General features: G+C 45.3%; 1 protein-coding gene across 1 annotated transcript in view; it reads left to right on the top strand.

The window, feature by feature from the left end:
• Window positions 1–25,702, top strand: part of LOC122814149 (flavin-containing monooxygenase 5-like) — a 704,592-nt gene that overhangs the window by 153,161 nt on the left and 525,729 nt on the right. Inside the window, exon 2 of the mRNA XM_044086762.1 lies at window positions 12,222–12,410. Coding sequence (XP_043942697.1) covers window positions 12,222–12,410 — 189 coding nt within the window. The remainder of the gene's footprint in view (window positions 1–12,221; window positions 12,411–25,702) is intronic.

A 25,702-nucleotide genomic window follows, 5' to 3' on the forward strand; every position in this document is an offset into this window, starting at 1 on the left:
GTCCACACAGAACCTGGTGCTGCCATCCTTCTTTGTCACCAACACCACTGGGGAGGTCCAGGGACTCTTGGACTCTTGAATTACTTCTAGTTCCAACATTTCCTGTGTCTCCTCATTCAGGGTCTGTTTGATTCTCTCAGGCACCCTATAAGGAGCCTGCCTCATAGGCTTTTAGGGTCCTGTATCCACCTGATGCTGCACCGGGTGGGTGCACCCTAGTTTCCCAGTGAACATGTCCCCAAACTCCTGTAACACTACTATGATCTCTCGTACTTGGGCAGGAGATAGCTGCTGGGACATTGCTTCCCCTTTCACTGAGTTGTCTGTCTGAGTCTCACTGAGATCAGTCACCAGATCTCCCTCAGACTCCTCCTGCAAGCCACTGCAAATACTCAGCACAAGGGCCTCCCTATCATGGTAAGGTTTCATCATGTTAACATGGTACAATTTGTGCTCCTGATAAGCAGTTCTACCATGTAGTTAGCATCACTTACCTTTCTTACCACCTTGTAGGGTCCGTCCCAAGCTGCTTGCAGCTTGTTGTGTCTGACAGAAATGAGAACCATTACCTGCTGCCCTACAGCATACTCTCTAGCTCGAACATTCCTGTCATACCATACCTTTTCTGTTGCTGGACTTCTGCCAGGTCCTCCTGGGCCAAGCCCATGAGTTCCCTGAGCCTTGTCCTGATGTTTAGGACATATGCCACAACAGATTCCTTGTGAGGTTCACACTAACCTTCCCACTCATCATGAATTAAATCTAGAGGTCCCCACACCCTATGCCCATACAGCAACGCAAAGGGTGAAAAACCTGTGGATTCCTGGGGAACCTCTCTGTAAGCAAACAGATGGGGCAAATAATTGTCCCACTCCCTCTTAAACTGGTCTGCAAATGCTCGTAGCATGGACTTGAGTGTAGAGTTTAACCTCTCAACTAGACCATTAGTCTGGGGATGGTAGGGGGTGCTCTTCGGGTGCTTCACCCCACAGTACTTCCACAGACAAGCCAGCAGGTCAGACATGAAATTGGCACCTCTGTCAGTCAGTATTTCTTTTGGGAAACCTACCCTGCTGAAAATCTCTAACAAAGCATTTGCCACCTTTTCTGCCTCAATAGAGGACAAAGCCACTGCCTCAGGATATCTTGTAGCATAATCTACTACTACTAGGATATACTTTTTCCCTGTGGAACTTGGGGTACTCAGAGGCTCCACAATATCCATAGATACCCTCTGAAATGGCTCCTCAATCACAGGCAAAGGCATCAAATGAGCTCTCACCTTGTCTCCTGCCTTGTCTACCTTTTGGCACTGCTCACAGGTTCTGCAGTACCCTGTTACATCTCTGGAAATTCCAGGCCAATAGAAGTTTTGCATAACACATCTCTTTGTATATTTTATGCCCATATAACCTGCAAAGGGAATATCATGGGCTATGGCTAGAAGCGCCAGATAGTAGGCTCTAGGCACTACCAACTGCTTTAACCTCTCAACTTCTAGCCCTCCCTCAGGGGTCCACTCTCTGTACTGTAACCCTTTGTCCCAATATACAGATTCCCCCTTCCCTTGAGAATCAGGTGCCTCACTAGTTACCTGCCTCAGGCCTTGCAATGTAGGGTCTGAGAGCTGAGCCTGTCTCCACTCTCTCTTTGTAACCCTTCCTAGCTCCCCTTCCACAAGAAGTCTGGCATCCTCTGACAGTGGTGCCTCAGTGTCAGCCTGGGTACTACTGCTACCCACCCCTACCCTTGCAGTCACTCTGTCCAAGGGAACATCAGTACTCAGAAGCAGCTGTGGCTCACCTTCAGTCTCACTGCTACAGCGTAGCTTTCTCCCTGAAGTAACCACCTCACCAGTCCTGGCTGCAAGTTTGTGTTCTGTCTGGGTCTGTCCCAGGCTACCAGACCCACATGCTTGTCTCGAAGCCTGACTGCGTGTAACTGCATTAGCACATGGTATTGCCTCATCCAAATCCTTCCCTATCAAGGCAGCTGCAGGATGGCAGTTCGGTACCCTTGTTGTCTTGAGACAATCTACTGCTATTATTTTGTCTTTCCCCACTTACTGGCTCTCTCACCTTTTGTTAACCACCTTGTCTCCATGGACATCTGTAAGCCACATGGCCCCACCGGTTGCTTTCAAAACATTTAACCCTAGGTCCTGGAACTGTACCAGGACTAGTGGCTTCCCCTGCTACTGACAGATTCTGTTGGGGCAGTCTGTGCTGCCCACCATGGGTTCCTTTAGACCCATGATCAGTACTGGGGGTCCCTCTACTGTGCAGGGATGCCCTGCTTGCTATATATAGGTCTCCCTTTTTCCCCAGCACATCTGAAGTAGCACATTGTCTGTCAGCTAACCAGATCCTCGTGTCCTCAGGCAAAGTGCTAAGGGCTTGTTCCCTCACCAAAATGTCTGCCAGCCCTTCAAAAGTGGTGACGTGGCATCCACTCACCCACCTATGATAAGTGCTCAGTTCAGTCATTTTCACACACACTTTCATCTGCCTTGCGTCTATGCTCACAAAACTTTTTCCTGTACGTTTCAGGTGTTAGTTTAAAAAATTCTAACAAACTGTTCTTAACTGTAGTATAATCAAAGTATTCACAATCAGTAAGTTTAGACAACACAGTTACAGCTTTACCATGAAGTAAGGGGGTCAGGAACCATGCCCAGAGCCTTTGATCAACATCATACTGTTTACATACCCTCTCAAACATATGAATGAAACTATCAAAATTATCCCCCTCTGTAAACTGTGGAAAAAATGTACTGACCTTTTGTGCTTCTGGGGTCATTACTCCCTCCCCATTACCTCCACGACTCTGGCGAAGAGTCAGCATCTCCTTTTCATGCTGCGTCTGCCTTTCCTTTTTCTCGGCTTCCAGGCATAGCAGTTTCTCATTCTCCTCAGCCTGCAAACCACTAATTTTCTTATTGTCCTCACTCTCTAGATGCTTCAGTCTCTCTGCTGCTTCTATTTCCACACACTTGGCGTCCAACTCGAGTCTTTTTAGCTCCAGATGGATTTTTAAGTCCTCCGCAGAAAGGTTGAGCTGTCCATTCTCGGAGTGTAGTACATCTCCACTGCCAGTCTGATCGTCCTCCTTGTTGCTGTTTTCTGATGCAGCTCTGACCAAAGCTGCAGTCATGTCTGCCTTATTCAGGTTTCCATGCACTAGTCCCCTAGCTTGGCACATCTCAGCCAGTTGCCTCCTTGTCAGCTTTCTGTACTCCTCTGCTGACATGCTGCCTGCTCTCCCTGACAATCTAAGCTAACAAAAGAAATAAAACAGTTGTGATCTGAACTCTGAGTATTCATTGCGTGGCTGATTTAGAGTACAAAACCACCTTCAGTGATCACTGTACACAAGCTACAGGAATTCACACTACCCACACTGCCACAAGCCAATTAGTATTTGCCAACCAATTAATATGTGGTGTGGATATCCCACCACTGCCAAACAATTAATATGTGACACCCGTGCACTGGCCCAGCAATCAAGCAGCCTCAATCCTCACCACTAACACCAGTGAGGGGCGTCCACATAGGGGAGGATAACAAATATACACACAGTAAAATACAATTTCCCTTAAGAGCACACAGAGATCACAGTCAGTCTGGGGCTTGTTTCTCCCTTTCTCTCCAGGTCCCCAATAAGACTTCCCACTGGCACAGATATAGGGTCCAGATCTCAGCCTAGTGATCAAGCTAAAACCTCCAACACCCACTCTGTCCAACTAGTGCTTCTTGTCCCTGCCCAAGTAGCTGACACACGCATACAACCACACAGACACTCCTGGGGAAGGCTGGCACAGGTTCTCCAGCTGTGCCTCTTTTACTCAGACTATACAGTAGTACCACTTGCCACCACCCACTAATATGTATCAGCTACCAAAAGGCTCTTATGAAAGGGTGTCCAATTATACTGTGCAATATTATCCAAATGCTAAGTGTGACTGAACAGCAAGGCTATTGGAGTGGCTTTGTACAATATCACTAAATACATGTAGTGTACTCTTAGAGCTTAAATTATCTCTACACAAAACAGCCACAGTTGAAAGTTTAACACATATTTAATAAATAAAAACACAAGACAATACTTCTTACTACACAGTGCTAGTCAAGAGTTCAGAGATCACAGGCAAATACTTAAAATAATACTTAAGAAAAGTTCTGACATCAGTACAGAAAGAAAAGCTAATCTAATCTTCCTAGTTCCTAGCTATATTTAAGAGAAAACACAGTTCTAAAATAAACTTACATATAGAACAGAGGCAGAGTGCTGGTGAGTTGGATGTTCTGAAGACAAATGCTATATGCCTCATTCTTTCTGTCCTTAAATTGATAACACAGTGCTACTGATTCATTTCAAACTACATCTTTTCTTTCTGGTTCCCAGGCTACCAGAAACTCTGAGGTTAATAGCCCTTTTGATCTTGCAGCTGGTCAGAAAGCCAGAGCAATAAAAGACATTATACATGTACATTCAAGCCATTAACTCTGGCCTCAAAACAACAGGCAGAATGCCTCCCTCTAGACATCTTGGCTCCGAGTTTTAGATCAGAGAATTTCACAATGCTTGACTTATCAGCTTTCTTATAGCAGAATGCACTGTTACATTTTTTTCAGTTCAACATCCAATACAGTCTTTTCACATCTAAGAGAACAAGCCTGTGGCCTACATTATGTACAAATGACAGAATTATCTACAAAATTCTATCTAGCTAGGCTGGCAGCCATCACATATCTTCACAGGGTGCAATCATCCGATCCCAGACGTTCTTCAGTACATATTGGCATTTACAAAAATGCCAGTATTGTATTTGCAGTGAAAATAGAGGACTGTAGTGCTCCATGCTGTATGTGGTTGGTATAAAGTAAACTGTAGCAACTGACTGCTACAAATGTAAAAAAAAAACTTTTATTTTCCTTGTTTCCTTTTCCATTTCCAAGAGCCTTTGTGAAGGATGCCAGATCAAGGGACAGAACCCGGTGGACAACTATCTACATGCACCTGTGGAGTGCTTCCTTTGCCAAGGTTACAGGATTTGAATCTTTCCACCTTTTATTTGCTTATTCTGTCACCTAATTGCACAGTGTTGTGGGGCAATTTGGTATCTAGATTAGGCTCCTTAATGGTCTCCTGACCTGTATGCCTAGTAGCAGTCAGCTGTCTATCAGGTGCCAGAATGTGACACATAGCACATGCACTCGGGTCACTCCACAACAAGCACAAATATGACTGTCACTGTCCATGTGGGTGTGAATGACCTGAGATGCACCTCCCTAAACTACATGAAAAGAGACATGGGGGAGCTCTCAGATTATGTGGCCCAGGCAGATACGACCCTAGCCCTGAGCAGCATCCTACCGATGCCCAGAATGATACCGCAGTGCAAGCAGAAAATTATTGACTTCAACAATTGCCTAAGTTTCTGGTGTCATTCTAAGGGAATCCAGTATCTGTCTGCTTGGGATGACATGATTGACAGACCTTGATGCTTTGCCAGAGATGGCCTGCATTTGTCACCCCTGGGTTTCCGGATACTGGATAAGGCTCTAGCCTCCCCTATAGTGCCTTTTTAGGCGATATTCCAAAGACCAAATTACCACCGTAACAGCTATAAATGCAATCTGATGGTCATGCTGCTCAATGCTAGAAGTCTAAATCTCAAGATGCACTTGCACGAAGCACTCCTCAAAATGGAGAACATTGACATTTGTGCTGTAACGAAGACCTGATTTAAAGCAGCAGAAAGCACCCCTGCACTACCAGGCTCATTCCACACATTCCACATCTTTCGGCTCAGAAGATGGACCGAAGCTTCAAAGACAGTGGTGTCTCCATATTCATAAAGGATATGCACACCTCCAGACTAGTAGCTCAGCATAACACATCTGAGATACGTCAGGTACAACTAACATTGGGTAAGACAGCGATTCAGGTTGTAGCCTGCTATAGGTCCCCAACCATGTCCCAAGACTCTCATTCCACATTCCTAAGCATCCTGGAAACTATTAGGGTCCAACTCAACACTCATACTAGGTGACTTCAACTACCCCCCATCAACTGGAAATATTACTCATGCACCAATACACTGCCCCAACACTTCCTGGAATCAGTTCCAATGCCATGGACCAGCTCATTCTTACCCCCACTAGAGGAAGCAACATCCTTGACCGGGTTATTACTAACATGGGCAACTGTTGCTCCTTGCCAAAAATCAATTCCTCCCTGGTTAGATCTGACCACAAACTAACCACCATGGAAATCCACATCTCACCTACACCCTCCGCAAAGGTAACCACCATGAAAAACTTCTCCAAAGCCGACTTTGGGCTCCTAAAAACAGAGGTGGCTAAGTTCACGGCACCCATGTCAATGGAAAATAAATGCATGACTATGATGCCGAATCATACACCAATGCACTGTACGAACACGTACAGAAATGCATGGAACTAGCCATACCCAACAGAACTAAGACACTGTCCTCCAAAAAAAGAAAGCCAGTCTGGTGGTCCCCTACCATTAATAAACTCTACAACAGAAGGAAGAAACAGTTGCAGAAAAAGGTGAACTCCCTTATTAGCCTCAACAAAAAGCTGAGATCCCTCATCAAAACCCCTAAAACCAGCTATGAAGGCAGAATTGCAGCAGAGACTAAAAACAACTACAAAGCCTTCTATAGTTGTATCAGGAATCTCCACGGCAATAACTGGGTTTTCTCTGAGTTACTGCACAATGGTACCTCCTATACTGAACCAACAGATATTGCCAACATACTGGCTGACAGATGCAGTGCCAACCTTACCCCCCCCCCCCCCCCCGATAAAGGACCAATCACAATACCAGAAGAATGCAAGGCACCCAGGATCACTGCAGCACAGGTTAAAGCTGCATTGTCCAAGGCCATGAAAAGAGTTTCCATGGGACCCAGCAATATCCCTGGATGTGTTCTACATGAACTACAAAGTGAACTGACACCACATCTGTGTGCCCTCTTCAATCACAGCCTCACCTCAGGCTTTGTCCCTACCAAATGGTGCACTGCTACAGTCATCCCTCTCCATAAAGGGGGAGGGTCAACAGACCCTGGGAATTATTGCCCCATTAGCTTGCTACAGACCCTGGGAATTATTGCCCCAGTAGCCTGACGAGTGTAGCATGTAAGGCTATGGAGCACATCATCATGGACCTAATTAACAAAGATATAGGGAATCCCCAAACTCTAGATCCCACACAGTTTGGTTTTGTGAAAGGTAGATCATGCCTACTCAACGTGGTTGATTTCTTTGAGTCAGTCACTAGGGCTGTGGATGAGGGCAAGGCAGTTCATACAGCCAACTTTGATCTGGCCAAGGCATTTGATACCATTCCCCACTCAGGAGTTATTGATAAACTCACCAAACTAGGCAACAACCCATATCTTACTAGGTGGGTTGCAAATTGACTCACAGATAGAACCCACAATGTGAAAGTAGTGGACTCCAAGTCAGACTGCAGACCAGTCACGAGTGGAGTTCCACAGGGATCAGTCCTGGGTCCTCTCCTGTTTGGCATCTACTTCTCTGAAGTCCAGGCCAACACCGAGGGACTCTGGCTGACTAAGTTTGCAGACGACTGCAAGCTGGGAGCCATTATTAACTCCTCAAGTGATGTAGACATCCCACAGAAAGGCCTCACTGAGACCAATGACTGGTGTCGAAACCATGGCCTTAAGCTTAATGCCAAAAAATGCATAGTCATTCCCTTTGCGAAAACTAATTTCCCACTAATTTACCACATTGATGGGAGCCCACTGAATGCTGAAGGCATTATAAGAGATCTGGGGACACAAGTTGACAGCAATGTCTCCTTCAATCACGACATTGCCACTGTGGTCAGAAAGTCCTGTGTGGCATATCTCATTACCAAGGGTTTTGCATCCAGGAAGAAAGAGGTCATCATCTCTCTCTACTCTTCCCTCATTAGGCCAATCATCGAGTATAATGCCCCATTTGGCATGTACCTCACTAGACACATGCAACAGCTGGAAAGGCCACAAAAGTACCTCATGAAGTGGATCCTAGGCCTTAAACATATGTCCTACATGGACAGACAAAAAAAACTGCAGTTATTATGCATCTCATATCGTCTGCTAAGAGGCAATGTCTGCTTGGCTTACAAAGCCATGTCTTACCCAGCTCTGTTAGAAATGCCACATCTAAAGAAATCCCAATCCCTCTGCACCACGCAATCCAGAGACCTCAACATCATTACCACAATCAACAGAACATACTGAAGGGACAGGTTCATACCCCAGAGATTGCCCATGCTCTGGAATAGACTTCCCATACATGTGCCAGAGAACCTCACTGGTCCTCTTTAAGAGAAATCTTGATGAGTGGATGGGAAATAAAGTTTACCCCGGGGGTCACTGCAGTGGCTCCACTTGATAGAGGTACTGGAAACCAACGTCAGGCAGCATGATGCCAGGGCACTTCTGTGGGCTAGGCTTGTAAAGACTCCAGTGCCATTAGCCTAGTACACCTATGAGCAGCAACATTCATCCCTCTGCACAAAGGTGGGCCAACTACAGACCCATAAGTCTCACTAGTCTTGTATGTAAAGCCATGCACAGAATTATCACGGAAATGATCAGTAGTGATATAGTAAACCTCCAGGCACTGGGACCCAATCCAGTTTGGTTTCGTCAAGGGCAGATCATGCCAACTCAACCTGGTGGGCTTCTTTGAGAAAGTTACCACAGCAATGGATGAGGGCAAAATGGTTCACATTGTCTACCTTGACCTGGTCAAGGCATTTGACACAATATTACACTCTGGCATTGTTGACAAACTCGAGGTTAGGTACAAACTCATATGTCACTCAGCGAATAGACAACTGGCTCGCACACAGGACCCAGGAAGTTAGAATTTGCGAGTCCACCTCCACAAAGAGGCCAGTCACAAGTGGAGTCCCTCCAAGATCAGTTTTTGGATGCTCCTTTTTGGCATTTACTTCTCTGAAGTCAAGCCCAGTGTCAGTGGTCTCTGGCTGATTAAATTTGCAGATGATTGCAAATTAGGAGCTGTCATTGAATCACACACTGACACAAATATTCTCCAACTGGTGCTAACACAGACAAACAACTGCTGTCAGAGCCATGGACTAAAACTAAATGCCAAAAAATGCATAATAGTATCCTATGGGAAGTTGTCTACCCCTGGTAATTATCATATTGACAACATGCCCCTTAGATTTGACCCAGATGTCAGGGACTTAGGGATAAACACAGATAGTAATCTAGACTTTAACCATCATGTGTCTGTAGTAGTGAGGAAATCATTCTATGTTGCGCAACTTGTAAACAAAGGCATGGATGGCATTCTAAGTCCAAGGAAGCCATTGTTCCACTGTTTGGCAGTGGTAATTATCATATTGACAACATGCCCCTTAGATTTGACCCAGATGTCAGGGACTTAGGGATACACACAGATAGTAATCTAGACTTTAACCATCATTTGCCTGTAGTAGTGAGGAAATCATTCTATGTTGCGCAACTTGTAAACAAAGGCATGGATGGCATTCTAAGTCCAAGGAAGCCATTGTTCCACTGTTTGGCATTCATCAGACGTATCATTGAGTGCAATGCCCCCTTTGGTAAGTACCTAACCAGGCATGTCCAACAACTGGAACATCCACAGAGGTTCCTCACTAAAAGAATACAGGGCTTAAGTAAAATATCCTATGCAGACCGCCTTAAGGCTCTATCCCTATATTCTGTCTCCTACAGGCTTTTGAGGGGAGATCTATGCCTGACATATACAGGGCATTGTCAGCCCCCACTCTGGACCTCCTGCATATCCACAAAACAAACAGCACCAGAATTATCCGTTCTAAGGACTTTAACCTTGCCTATGATATAAATAAGACCTGGTGGAGAGACGGGTATGTATCCCAGAGATGACCCCTTCTCTGGAACAGCCTCCCCATCCATGTAAGGCAGAGTTTCTCCCTAACCCAATTCAAGTGCAACTTGGACAATTGGATGGGGAACAGGAAATTCATCTCTGGTTTGGCACCTATGTCTCTAATAGACACAGACAACCTGTACATGTTTCATCTCCTGGGCCCTAGCTTGTAAATGGTTCATCCCCCAAGCCCCTGCTGACACTTATCAAGGGTATCAGAATTTGCCCAAGATTTGGGATGCATGGCTAGGCTTAAAAAGGCCCTTGTGGTTTTTGCCTAGTAAACACCTATGAACGTATGAAGTGAGCTTTCGCTCAAAATGGTTTGATAAATAGATATTCGCTAAAATGACATTTCGACAAAGTAATACAGACTCGTATTATTGACACAGTAATTAGCCAGATGGTTGACTTCCCAAATTGTAAGTTTACTATTGGTATTAGTTACTTACGAAGTGTATCTTTACACAGTCCTGCCCTTGTTTGCAGCCTGTACTTTCATTCAGTCACCGAGTCTCAATTGTCCTTGAAAATCCCACATAATTGCTACAGCCACTGATGTAGCCCATTCCCAGTAATGTAGCCATTACTTTTTGGAATTCCACTTCCAACAATGTCAGGTCCTTCGCTACACTCACAACATTGTTTAAACAACATCTTAATGACATCCCACAGACCACACGTGGTATCACATTTTTGTCTGCATGACCACCCCCAGAGGCTCCCCTTCCTGCAGCCATCTGAGCCACTCATTCTTCCAGATATTGTGAAAGGTAGGCTCATTCATGCCCCGGGAAGAGCAATAGCCCTTCAACCCATTATTTTTCTGCCAGATGCAAGACCCTCGGCTAATGAGTGGGTCAGTCTGCCAACTGTTGTGGATCCCTCTCCCTTACCTGGCCTAATTTCTCTCTACTGTGTATAGTGGCTGTTAAGCTTCTGCTTAGGATGTCCCTCACGTCTCTATATGCAGTGAGGAATGCTCTTCTGGCTTACATGTGGCATGAGCCCCAGTGAGACAGTAGCTGCCAATAGTTATCATTCTGCACGTGTTGAGGATCAGTGGTGCAGTGGGTCACACTGCTTACCTCCCTCTAAGATGGCTGACCCCGTCTCAGCCACTCAATCCCATCTTCCCTACCTGAGACCTTCCCAATGCACAAGCGGCTAATCAAACCCAAGTCATCTCTGTCATAGCTAAGGCTGCATATCTGTATGCCACAGTCCCCACATGTGGAATCATCTACCACATAATACAACACCAGTAGCACCACCTAGAGTATGGGCAGTTTCTGACTCCTGGGTATATCCAAGGCATAAGAATGTCTCTCTGCTGAAGTGATCTGTTAGTGCCTTCATGCAACAGTAAACCAATGTTCTTATTTGTATCAGCTGCTGGTCTGAATCTTTTCTCTCTTATTACTTAAATACTACTTGCCAGGAAATATACCTGTCTGTGAACAGATAACTATATTATCTTTCTATTAATAAGTCTGTTCTCATCTTCTTATTCTGAATTTAGGTTTTCTTTGTAACCCTGACAAAGCTGAAAAGAGTTCCCACAGATCAGCCCAGCTGCTTGGTTAAACCCACGAATGGTGAAATGCTTGCCCAGTAGAGTGCATTCTTTTCTTGAAAATGCTTATTCTGAAGCAGTGTTCTTTAGTAATGAAAAAAATTAAGAAGGTGGACGTTTGTGATAGAGAGGTCTATAGAATCTACCAGAACAAAAGGTGGCACATCTGTAGTTTGCTTTTAAGTACATACCATCCATACTCTTCCTGTGATTCTTTTATTCTTTGTCATTTTCATTCCCTGTGTATGCATCTACCTTTTTTTAAGAAGTAAGAAAATTAAATAAACAAGCAAATAAATAAGTTATTAATGCTGATGACATCCCATCCCAGGTAAGGCACTGGGTGTGATTACCTTAGCCTCACTGCTACAGTGTGCTTTGAAGAAGCCAGGCAGTTTATGAACAATTCTAGGACGTTTGGGATGTCTTCCAGTAGGAGCTATACTATTTGGAGTTTTCCTTTCATTGATGTAAACATAAAATTACTTCACAGATTGTACTTTAGGAAGTTTTCTGAGAGGTGAAGGGCTCTGAAAGTGGGCTTTTGAATTTCAGCATCTTAGAAAGACAAGAATGTTTTCATGTGCTCCTCTAGATTTTGACTTTTTTCTTGGCTTCATTCACAAAATCTGCAAAATAATTTTCATTTCTTAATTATTTGTATTCTGTATGATATGTTTCTGCAGGAAACACCAGACCTTAATACTGCCAGTATCTACAAGTCTGTCATCATTAACACATCAAAAGAAATGTTGTGTTTCAGCGATTTCCCAGTTCCTGATGATTATGCAGTTTACATGCACCATTCCAAGGTTATGAAATACTTCAGGATGTATGCAAAGCACTTCGGCCTTCAGAAGTACATACAACCAGAGGTAGGGCCATGTATAAAAGTGTTTTTTTTTTTCCCATGACTGTTGCAATGATCTCTGACTGAACTCAATTTATTGTTGTATCACTTCTTTTATGATTATAATAATGCTAGACTGATCATTCTTTTTATTATATTTTGAGAATAATTCATTGTGAATGTGACACTGAGTCCCATCTCCTTGAGAATTTTTTTAAGATATTAAAAATATCATAAAACTTCTGCTGGATGGCTTTATTTTGTTTTCCAAACTAAAGCATCCCTGTACATAAAAAAATGTAAATCTGGATGAAATGTATGCATACTTAATAACAGCTGCAAACATCAACTTTAAAAATATAGAACTAACTTTCCATCAAAACCAAGTTCAAGGTGGTGAGTCTGTCACAGAAGAGTAATTGCTATAAAAAGATATATACTCCAGTTATAAGAAAGCAGAAAAGTCACACAGAGACTGGTAAGTTTGTTTTTATGGTAGCTAGGTATAAGATGAGGGGTTCTTTTCAGGCAGCATAGTTTTTGAATATGAATGCTGTGTTACATATTTATTGCACTTTCCTGCTGTTTGTTGCAAAAAGGGAAAAAAAGAAAAAAAATTATCCTTGTTTCCCATCTTTCCTGACCTAGAGAAGTCCAAATACAGGCTTTGCTGTATTCTGGACTTTTGGAAAGTTCCTGTGTTGCCCATTTCCTTTCTTGGATAAAGGGAGGCTTCTTTGTTCACCAGTGGCAGTGGGGAGCTTGGAGCAGCCTATCTATCCCTGGAGGAGTGTTCCCAGCACACGAATCTGGTAGTCTATTGGCCGTTTTGGGCCAATTTCTAGCTCTTTCAAGTGCCCCTGTATATAACCCGCTTTAGCGCGGCTTTGCACGATTTTGCGCATAGCGCAGCATCGGGCAGCGCCGCTTAATTGGGTTTAAACCATTCTCGACTCCACAAAGTCTGCTCTTCACTTTTTCCCTTAGAACTGATCTAGTTCTCATAATAAACACCCTATTCCCACTCTATAGTTTTTGAATATGAATGCTAACCATTTTCATGTTATGAAATAAACAGATAAATTAAAGCTTTTTATAATTACTTTAAAGATACAGTCAGTATCTTAATGTTTTAGTAATATATGTAGAAAGAATCTTTATTAATGTACTTTAACACAGAATTATATATCTACAAAATATGGAATTCTTGATGGAGAAACAGATGGAGCCTGCAAAAAGACATCGGTGTTTACAAATTACTCTTATAGGGCCACTTCCCATATCCTAGCTGTGTCCCTCTTGTACCTGTCCTGGGAATCTGCACATAATTTCATTAACTCCTGTACAGGTAAACATCTCAATACCCCCCCCCCCCTTCGTACATCTGTCTGAGGCATTTACAAATCAATTTATTAACTCACTTACAGCTACTATCCTGTCCTGCCAAGTCCTTCTTTATATCTGTCTTGGTTACCAGCAAATCAGGTCATAAGCTCGTGTACATCGACATTTCTCATACGTGTCCTTCCTCACATTTACCCCAGGTATCTGCAGATCACTTCATTAGTGAGTGTACAGCTGCACAATCCCTCCCTGTTTCCTCATATCTACCCAACATATCTTCAGATCAGTACATTAGCTGCTATACAGTCACATTTCTTATACCCTTATCCTCTTCTTCCTTTTATCTGTTTCGGTCATCTGCTGGTCATTTTATTGACCTATATTCTTACCATGCCACGAAGAAATTTGTTCCAGAGGGATTCCTCGTCTTTCTCTGAATTTTTGAAATGCCAGTTGTGTGTCATTATGTCCCAAACTTCCTTATCTGCCCCTTTCCCAGATGTTACCCTTACCCTGTAATGTAAGCCACGTCCACCTTTCTTAAAGTTCTCAGACTAACGATTTTCATTTACCTCTGGCTTCACCTTCCTATTACCGTTATTGTCTATGAGCTTAACATTCATTTTTCTTTATGGCTGCTAGAAATGGGCACAGTGTATTAGATGTTATGTATGTTTTTGTTATTTAAATTTGTTGTCCTGGGTAGATCACTGCGCCATCAAGACCTATTTCAGACTCTGCTTATAGATACAGATAAAAGGTAATAAACATTATAGTAAGGATTACACAAAGTGTGTAATAAATACAATAATAATAATATGCAGTACTGTTCGGCATTCTAACAAAATATTAGTATTTGAAGAGCAGATATTAAATAGGATACAAGCAATATACCTAATATTATACATATCCATCCACAGCCCCTTTTTACCATTGTTACACGGGGTTGGGGTGTCATTTCAGTAGTGATAATCATCTACAGCCATGGTTTACAGTGCCACGTGGCTGGCCCTGCCGCATTACATGTTCTTTGTGTTTCACTGTTGCAGTTATCACACTTGGGTTATCTGCCTGCAGGTACCCCTCAGTCGGCCCGAATACCAGAGACTTAATATTTCTGCATCGGATGCTGTCGCTCCAGGACTGACGTCAGGTCGCCAGGGGTGGAAAAACAGGCAGCAGACGCCATTACATCAGTCTTTCTTGCCGAGGAGCCTGAAGCAGACGCAGTTAGCAAGTGCTGGCTGGCCACTAGCTGAATTTTCGTTTACGAATTGAATAATCCTGAAGTCTTCTAAAGCTAACTACCCCGTTGGGGATCCTTTTTTCTTACTCTAACCGATGATGTCAGAAAAAGTTAACAGTTGTCTTGCCTGTGGAAAGCAAATACCTCAGAGATTTTCATTCTTACTGCGTCACCTGTTTAGGCCCAGACCCACGACATCCTTCGCAGTAGGATTCTACTCCAGACTCTTCCTGGTACCCAGGAAAGAGGGCAATTGGCACCCAATCCTGGATCTTTCAATTCTCAGCACCTTCCTGGTGGTACCAAAATTAAAAATGCTTACAACAACGTCTTCTTATGCTAGCCAAGGATGCCTGGTTAATCACCCTAGACTTAAAAGAAGCTTATCTGCACATCCCCATAAGGGAGTCATGCAGGAAGTATCTACGTTTCACGGCAGGATCTATGCACTATCAGTTCTCTGCATTTCCCTTAGGCTTATCTACTGTGCCCAGAGTATTCACAAAATGCCTGGATCCAGCCATTGCATACTGCAGGCAGAGAAATATCCAAATTTACCCGTACTTGGATGACTGCCTGATTCAGACGGACAGACAGGAATTGCTGCTGCAGCACCTGACATTTGTGAAAAACTTCTCACTTCCCTGGTGTACACCATCAACGAAAAGAAATCAAAACTGGTACCCTGTCAAAAGATTGTATTCCTGGGAGCAAGCTTGGACATAACTTCCCAGATGGCATTCCTCACTTCAGAAAAACAAGTCTGACAGACTACTTCAAACAAATGGCCACCAGAACCCGGCTATCCACAAGAAAAATACTGCAAGCCCTAGGGTTCATGGCCTCATGTACACTAATTCCATATGCAAGACTGCATATAAGAAAACTTCAGTGGTACTTAAAAAGTCTTTGGTGCCAACATTCTCTGGACCTGGAAACAGTCATTCCTATCATACCCTGTCTAAGGACAGAGTTCCTTTGTTGGGCAGAAGCATGCAACCACAACAAGGGACTGCCATTTACTCAACCCCACGCCACCCAGACCCTAACCATAGACGCATCAGACTATACGTGGGGGCACACATGGACAGCAAATGTATTCAGGGCCATTGGAGCCCAAGTCAAGTGCATCTGCACATCAACCAAAAAGAGATGCTAGCTGTACAGAATGCCCTGACAGCTTTCATATCCCTTCCGTTTCCAGGACAACTGCAGGTTCACCATGGCCCTGTGGAACACTGCCTTGGACATTCAAGTCCATCTGCAAGCTCAGTTCCTGCCAGGCAAACAAAAACTCACTGGCAGACGACTTAAGCAGAAATCTCCTAGACCCACACGAGTGGCAATTGGATCCCAGCACCTTTAACCTTCTGATTAAGAAATGGGGGACCCTAGAGGTGGATCCCTTTGCTTCCCCCTACAACTATCAGCTCAGCAAATACTGCACCAGGAGTCCTCACAGCAGGGCCTGGAAAGTGGATGTCCTATCTTTTTCAGTGGGTAAATCTCTTAATCTATGCCTTTTCCCCCCTGCCCCTTCTCTCAAGAGTATTACTCAAGATAAAACAAAACAGACCAAGGACAATTCTGATTGCCCCGGACTGGCCACGCCAGCAGTGGTATCCACTCCTGCACAGCCTGACACCGGTGCCACAATTCTCCCTCAGTAACCCTAAACAAGCAGGTGCTGGACGTCATTCTTGAAGCCAGAAGACCCAGTACAAGAAAATCCTATGCTGAAAAGTGGAAAAGGTTCTGCTCATGGATTCAGTATAAAGGAGAGGACACAACACTGCCTTCCTGCCTCTAATCCTGGATTACTTTGCAGATTTACTCCACCAAGGCCTGTCCTTCTCCTCCATTAAGATACATGCCTCAGCCATTTCTGCTGATTACAACACCGAGCCACCTCTCCTCTCGCACCCTCTTATCAAACAGTTCATGAGAGGAGCAAACCACTTAAGGCCACCAAGGAGAACACCCACCCCTGCTTGGGACCTTAACTTTGTACTGGAAAAGCTCACGCTTCCCCCCTTTGAACCTTCTGCGTCAGGAGAGTTAAAAATTCTTCTCTTGGAAAACAGCCTTGCTTGTAGCCATCACTTCAGGTAGAAGAGTGTGTGAGCTACACGCACTGATGGCTGTGGAACCTTCATTATTTTCATGCTGACAGGGACTCTGTCAGGACTAACTCTTCCTTTATGCCTAAAGTGGCGTCCAGTGTGGCTCTTAACCAATCCATCTATTTGCCAACCTTCTTCGGTGAGCCTCAAAATAAAGGGGAAAGGATACTGCACTCTTTGGACTTGCACAGACAGTTCAGATTCTACCTTGATATGACTAAACCTTTCAGAAAATCTGACCAGTTACTAGTCAGCTTTGCAGTAGGGGTAGAGGGCAAGGCTGTTTCAAAACAAACTATTTCCAAATGGATAGCACACCGCATCCATTTCTGCTACAAGCACAATGGGAAGCCAACTATTCAGGGGGTCAGAACACATTCCACTAGGGCAACTTCTACCACTACAGCATTTCTCAGGGGAGTCCCTACCAGGGACATCCTGGAAGCTGCTACCTGGAGTTCTACACAGACCTTCACCAAGCATTACCACCTGCCTATCTGTTCCAAATCCAGAGCAAGTTTTGCTACAGCAGACCTGCAAGGCATACTAGCCAGCCCTAACTCTTCTTGACTGTCTCCACCCTTCTACAGCTTTGGGAATCCACCCATGTGTGATGACTGCAACAGTGAAACACAAAGAACATAGTACAGTTGTGTACACATAAATGTAGATGTTCGAGTATATTCACTGTTGCAGTCCTGGTTTCCCTCCCTCCAGCCCCCCAATTTTCTCTCACTCTCTCTCCTCTCTATGGCTATTACTCACCCCTTCTGGGGTATTGGTATTTACTTTTTCCTGGTGGTGTTTTCCCCACCATAGCTTAGCTCCCTATTTGGGGGCTCCTGACACTTGGGGCAAGAAAAACTGATGTAATGGCATCAGCTGCCTGTTTTTATACCCATGATGACCTGATGTCAGTCATGGAGCGACAACATCTGACGCAGAACTACTAAGTCTCTAGTATTCGGGCTGACTGAGGGCTACCTGCAGGCAGATAACCCAAGTGTGATGACTGCAATAGTGAATACACTCTAACATATACATTTTATGGAAAGAGTGCACAACTGTACTTTCTTCCACACGCACACTCAAACCTATAGCCACTGTACAGTGTTCAGTCCACCTACTGCAGGACTTTAGATGTGGGAGGAAAATGGAGCACCCAGAGGAAACCCACATTGCTATACACACTGAGTAGAGTGGATAAGAGTTGTTGACCGCAGCTGTTAGCTGAGATATACAAGTATCCTGTTTTTTTTCGATTATTTATACAGATTATTGTTTTTAACAATTAATATATAGCACTTTTATTGTCTGCTTTTTAGTCTTTCTACCTAGTACAGAGAGAACATTTGATAAGGCCTTTTGTTTCTCTTTTTTCCCCTTTAAAAAAAATAAATAAATAAATAAATAAACTTTTTTTTTTTTTTTTCTGCCTGAACCTCCTTGTGTTCTGACTGTGCTTCTCAAACATTTTGGAAATATAGAGTATATTTCAGAGCATTTATTATAACTGTAATTGCCTTAATATTGCTACAACTCAAGTGCTCTAGGTTGCACTGCATCTGAAGTGTTTGTGTGATGTTCTTCGTGTTTCACTGTTGCAGTCATAACTGTAGGGTACTCCTGCCGGCAGGCAGCCCGAGGTCGGCCAGAATATCAAAGTCTGGGTCCGGCATCGGCTGTATCAGCAAGTACCCTGACGTCAGAACGCAAGGGTATAAAGCTGACACCTGACGCCATCTTCTCCAGTCTTTCTTGCCGTGCGGTGCAAAGCAGTTCGCTAGTTGTTGGTTGGCGTTTTCAAGACAACGTGGTGTGATTGTCGTCGGTCCGAAGTTTTCTACTTCTCTTCTCAAAGCTAAGTACCCGTTGAAACTTTTTTCTTGCTCCTCCGATGTCAGAAAAAGTTAATAATTGTGTATCGTGTGGAAAACAAATACCTCATAAAGATTTCCACTCTTACTGTCTACCTTGCTTAGGCCCTGACCACGATGTTTCTTGCTGTCGGTTCTGTGCCAGGTTTAATTCTCGCACTATCAAGCGTAGGTACGATTGGGCCTTGAATTACTTCGGTAGGCGATTTAATTATAGGATGTCGTCGGATACTTTACCGACTACCGGAATACAGAAGAAACGCAAAGACAAGGACAGGCCTCCAAGGTCCAAACAGGATACTTTGCAGCCAGAGCCAGCTTCGGGTTCAGCGGTCGTCAGTGAGGCGCTTTTGCAGCCCCTGTCGTCCGCCACTTCAGAACCGATGGCCGACACGGACTCCCATGGGGAGCCATCTAGGCCTAGTAATTTGTCTGCTGCAGGACCTTCGGACGTCGCTCCTTCAGATGGGTCCGGAACCGCTGTGCAGGTACCGGCTTCTGAGGGGGTCTTCAGGCCTTCACATATTACTATTTCCACAAAGACAAAGGCTAAGTCAAAGACTCCTGTTAAACCCAGACTTTCTGCTCAAGCTTCTTCGGATTCAGCTCCTAAGACTCAGAAGCAATTACTACGGATGGCTGAGGATTTATTAACTATGATTAGGGGCTCTCACCCTCCTCCTGAGAAAAGGCCTAGACAGGATATCCCTTATGATTCCTCTGATCAGGCTTCTGTATCTTCTGTTTCTTCCTCTGATCAGGATTACTCTTTTCCTCCTTATGAGGATTCGGATGCAGAGGATTCTGTTCCCTCTGCCTCTCCCCCTGAAGATGATTTCTCTTTTGGGGAAACCTTGCATGAGATGAGGGAGCATTTTCATTGGGAAGGTCAGGATTATTCTGCTTCCAAAAAGAGACTTAGGGAATTTCTTCTTCTCCCTCAACACAGGCCTTTAGCTATTCCTCCTGTACTTGACATTGTGGATGATGCCTTCTCTGAAGCTAACTTGAATCCTGATTCCATGCCTGCTCCTTCTAAGCCTGATAGATTTTACAGGGTCCCTGATTCCCATCAATTCTTATTTAAGAACCCTTCTGCTGATCCTGAAACTATTTCAGGGGTTCCTAGGCTGCTAAGGCCGCCTCCTCTAAGAATCCTATCCCTCTGAAAAGGATTCTCGTGCCTTGGACAGGTGGGGCAAAAGGTTTATACTTCAGCTACCCTTTCTATTAGAGCTTTAAATTGCCAGTTTCACATGTTTAAGTATCAACAGTTTCTTTTATCTGTTTTAAAACAAAGGCTTTCTACCTTTCCTGCATGTGCTGAGGACAAGGAATTACAGGATGTGTTGCATGCAACTGAACAAGTTAGCAAACATAGTTTACATTGTGGTTTTGATGCCTTAGAGGCTTCTTGCAGGGCTGCTGCCTCTGGTACTGTTATCAGGAGACATGCTTGGCTTCGTGAGCAGAATTTGCCTGAACAAGTTAAGGCTAAATTGCTAGATGCCCCTGTTCAGCATGATGTCTTATTTGGATCTAAGGCTGAGGAGGTTATTAAAAAGATGGAAGAAAAAGCCAAGTCTATGCAGACTGTAAAAGATTTTTTGCAAGTGCAGCCTCCTAGATTTTCTAGAAATTGGCCCTCCAAAAATTGGTCTTTTCCCACTTCTGACAGGCCTCAAAGGGGAAGATATAGACGCTCCAGAGGTCGGGCGCAGGTTCAGGTCTCTTACAGATCTAGACAGTGGACTGCTTCTTCACCTAGAAGGGGAGAAGACAGACCTCAAACCCAAAGAAAGCAGACCCAATGACTCCCTCTGTTGGGCTTCAGGTCCTCCTTCCCTGGATGCCCCTCTCGGAGGAAAACGTTCTCTTTTTTACCAAAATTGGACTCGCATTACCCAGGACAAATGGGTGTTAGACGTGATTTTGAAAGGCTACAGATTCCACTTTCACACTCTGCCAAGGCCTTCCGGCTGGCCAGATCTGCCAAAACATCAATGGACAGAGGCCTTAAATCAAGTGGACGCTTTATTAGCCTTAAGAGCCATAGAACCTGTTCCACCTCTAGAGGTGGGGAAAGGTTTTTACTCAAGACTTTTTCTGGTCCCAAGAAAACAAAACTCCTGGAGACCTATTCTGGACCTCTCAATATTAAACACCTATTTGGAAATTCCAAAATTCAAGATGCTTACACTTCAACAACTTCTTCCAATGCTCTCACAAGATGCTTGGATGGTAACATTGGACTTAAATGAGGCTTACTTACACGTCCCCATAAGGCAACAATGCAGAAAGCACCTCAGATTCAAGGCAGGCTCGAGACACTTCCAATTCTCTGTACTGCCATTTGGCTTCTCTACTGCGCCCAGAGTTTTTACCAAATGCCTGGCTCCAGTAGTAGCTTACTGCAGACTTCAGGGGATTCAGATTTACCCCTATCTGGACGACTGTCTAATTCAGGCAGACAGCAAAGACCTTTTACTTCAACACCTGCATTTTGTTCAACGTCTTCTCCTACTACTGGGATTCTCAGTGAACACAAAAAAGTCACATTTGATTCCTTCTCAACGAATGACCTTTTTGGGAGCTCTTCTAGACACAAGTTTACAGATGGCCTTCCTTACTCCAGAAAAACAGATGTTAAGTTGTCAATCTCGCCTTCATTCTTGCTTGATGGGTTCGGAGCCGATCCTCGGCTCCGACTCGGCACTTGCTAAGCTCGAGAGTCACTTTTACCAGCTCGAGGCAGCCCCATATCCCATGATGCAAGGCGGTAAGTACCCAGATCTCGTTTGCCGCTTCACTGATGAGGTCCTCCTTTTACCAGCTCCTGGTAAGTGATTTGCTACTTTGCTATTTTAGCCCCTTTTAACAAAAAACCCTTAATTGTTAGTTTTATATCAGTTTTAAACCTTTTCTGACAGAAAATTCTCTGTCTCTTCTTACTTTTTTAGTCAGACTTTCACCCATCCCATCCCCCCCCCCTGTTAGGGTGTGTGTGTGTGTTTACTAGTTATACCTTTTGGTACATTTAATTTAATTTCTTTGACTGGTGTGTGTGTCTGTGTTTTACACCATGTCTAAAGAAAGGGTCTCAGGCTTTAAGAAGTGTGACTCGTGCTGTCAGAAAATGTCTCTGACAGACGGTCACACTTCTTGCCTGTACTGTCTGGGGCCTCTTCACCTGCAGGACTCCTGTGCTATATGTCATTCTTTCAGCCAGAGAGTCCTGCAGGAAAGAAGAAATAAGCTGATTTTGAGGGGCCTTCTTAAGCGGAGGGCTCTCCGGCTAAGTCGGCTCCATCCAAGACTTCTAAGTCTTCCAAGGCCCAGGCTTCTGTGTCCAAGCCTGCAGCCTCGGCTCCGACTCATTCAGAGTCGAGATCGGCTCGGCTGGAGCCGATTCTGGTTAACTAAACCTTCGGCACCGATGGCTATCGGTGCCGATTCTGGTTCGACCACTTCGGTGTCTGCTCCGATCGGTTCCGACCACCATGTGGCTCAGGCATCGGTGTCGGCTCCGATCGGCTCCGACACAGTTACTTTTGTGGCTGTATCGGCTCCGGCTGGAGCCGATGCATCAGCTACCTGTCGGCTCCGATAAGTTGTCGGCTCCGACAGGTTCAATAGTTTCATCGGTTCCGATGGCTCCTTCGAGGAAGAGGTCTAGGTCTCCTTCCTTGGAGCCGATACTTTCGGCTCGGCTTCACCTCTCCTCGAACGGAGCCATCGGAGCCGATCTTCAAGGTCATCCAGGCTTTCTGACCATGATTTAGAGAGAGTGGTCAGTAGATTACTTAAGTCACAGGCACTGGCCCAAATGTTACATAGTCCGTCTCAACAGACGGCTATTGGTCCACACCCCATTGCAGTTCCTCCTTCAACTCTACCCCAGAGCTTGGAGTTGGAGTCTTCGGAATGGTTACTGCTACGGCTGAGGGACAGATACCCCTTCTGTTCTTTCAGCCTCTACTCTTATCTCCTCTTGAGACCTTCCTTAGAGGGATTCGGTGGCCGGGCTTCCATGGTCTCCTCCGAGGGGGTGAGTGGCATCGGACCCTTGTCCGAGCCCGCTCTTCCCCTTGGAGCCTCGGCCTTGGTGAGCTCTGCTCCGACATCTGCCTCGGAGACTTCCCTTCGTTGGTCCCTGGAGTTCCTAGCTCTTCGGAACGGGTTCTCTCGGACCTTCCTGGGAGGGGAGCATTCGAGGTGATGAAGAGTGTGCTGGCCATGGGTATCAGCCAGCAGTCTGTTCCCTTAGCTCCTCCCTCTATAGTGCCTGTTGACATCTCTGCCACTTCTCTTGCTACAGGACCCAGAGATCCTCCGCCTCAGGTTTCCCCATTGGGAATATCCCCCTCTTCCGAGGATTCTCCTGATGTTTCGGGAGATCCTCCTAGGAAGAGGACCTGTAAGTGGAAACATGTAGACTCCCCCGAGTCTATCACTTCAGATACTGACTTAGATGAGTCAGAGGGATCCCCAAGATCCCCCTCTGAGGATATCTCCTTCTCAGACATCCTAGAACTCCTTAGACAGAGGGGAAACTGGCCCACCAATAATCCCTCTGAGGATGAGTCAGTATACCTAGAGGCGTTTGGATCTCGGCCCTCCACCTCCTGGGTGTCACCACCTTTCGACCCCCTTATGCAGGTTATTGCCCGAAAGGCGTGGGCTGCTCCTGACTCTGTAGAGCCAGTCCCTAGGAGGCCTTCAAAATTTATTACTGCCCCGTGTGATAAGCAATTCCTCACTAAGGGTGTCCCCGCTGATGCCATGGTGGTGGCTGCTGCCACCAAGAAGGAACTTGCAGATCCTTCCGTACCCGTCCATCCTCCTAATAAGGACTCTAGGACCATGGATAGGTACGGTAAGCGGATGTTTTCCTCAGCGACCTTTGCTATGCGGTCGCTGAATTACCTATGTCACTTCACCAGACTCCAAAGGGATATCCTTAAGGAGCTAGGTGATGTTGTACAGGATCCTACAACTGCAGGGGCTCAGGAAAAAATTGCTTCGCAGCTAGGAACCCTTAATTCCATTGCAAACTCCTCCATGCGGCTAATATCATATGCTGCTGATGGAGCGAGTAGGGCCGCAGGTACAGGTGTGGCTCTTAGACGCCAAGCCTGGATGCGGCTATGTGACTTTGCAGATCCCTTTAAGGCGTCCTTCACAAATTCTCCCTTTGATGGGTCAGCTTTGTTTGGCCCTCAAGTGAAGGAAACTTTGACCAGGTGTGAGCAGGACGGCAAGACTCTTTCTGCCGTAGGAGTCCGTTTTCCACCCCTTCTAGACCTTACCCCAAAGGACAGAAAGGTGGCAAAATGTGGTTCCAAATCCCAAGGAGTCATGCCGATTCACATGGTCAGTTTACCCCTAGAGGCAGAGGGGTAACAACAACAGGCCGCACTAGAGGCAGAGGGGGTCCAGAAAACCAGGGAAACAGAGAGCCTCTCTCTGACAAGCCCTTTCAGCATCCCTGAGATGTTGCCCGGCTGTCCCTCCTTGGAGGCAGTCGGGGAAGATTATCACTGTACCCAGAAGCCTGGCACTCCCTCACTCAAGACAGATGGGTACAGTCGATCATATCCAAGGGTTACTTAATTCCTTTCGAGGAAAGTCCTTTCTACCCCTCAAATTCCCTTCCAGATGTACCACCGGTCTAAGGGAAATTGCAGAGTTAGAAGTCTCAAAACTACTGCAAAAAGAGCCATTCAGCCAGTTACAACAGACCATTCAGAGCCGGAATCTACTCAAGGTTCTTTTGGTCCCCAAAAGACGGGAGACTGGAGACCAATATTGGATCTCAGCAGACTCAACAAGTCTGTGAGGAAGACAAGATTCGAATGGTCACTCTTCAGTCAATTCTGCCCTTCTTACAGAAGGACAACTGGATGTGCTCAATAGATCTTCAGGATGCACTATCACATCAAAATTCACAGACGCTCCAGGAGATTTCTCCGCTTCGGCTGGGGTCCAGTCATTTCCAGTTCAGAGCCCTGCCCTTTGGTCTCACTACAGCCCCAGAGTGGTCACCAAATGCATGGCAGTGGTCACGGCTCACCTGAGACGTCAAGGATTCCAGGTGTTTCCGTATCTCGACGACTGGCTCCTTTCAGCCACCACCAGGCATCAGCTTATTCAAGCCAGGGATTACACAATAAAGCTTTGTACTCTTTTGGGCATCTCGATCAACTTGAAAAGTCATCCTTATCGCCCTGCCAGTCTATTACTTTCATAGGCGCAAACTTAAACACTGTTCGGATGTCAGCTACCCTTACAGATCAAAGAGTTTCAGACATTCAAAGTCATGTCAGGATCATTCTAGCCAACAAGAAAGTACAGGCCAGAATGGTTCTAAAGGTATTAGGCCTCATGGCTGCGGCCATTACTCTTCTTCCCTGGCTCGCTTCTACATGCGCCTTCTTCAGTGGATGCTGTTCACACAGTGGTCGTACCAACAACTTCCAATGCGTCACCAGATTCTGGTGACACAGACTTGCAAAGATCATCTTGCTTGGTGGATCACATCTCCCCAGGTTCACCAAGGCAGACACTTTGTACCCCCATCCCGGTAGCCACTGTCACCACGGATGCCTCCCTGATCGGGTGGGGGTCATTATCAGGGCAGGATGGTTCATGGGACGTGGCAGCCGCTCGAGTACCACCTGCACATAAATGTCCTGGAGATGAGAGCAGTGCTTTTAATGTTGCAAGC

The sequence above is a fragment of the Protopterus annectens genome, chromosome 10.part0 (assembly GCF_019279795.1).
Source record: "Protopterus annectens isolate FY-2018-M chromosome 10.part0, PAN1.0, whole genome shotgun sequence".
Classification (NCBI taxonomy): Eukaryota; Metazoa; Chordata; order Ceratodontiformes; family Protopteridae; genus Protopterus; species Protopterus annectens.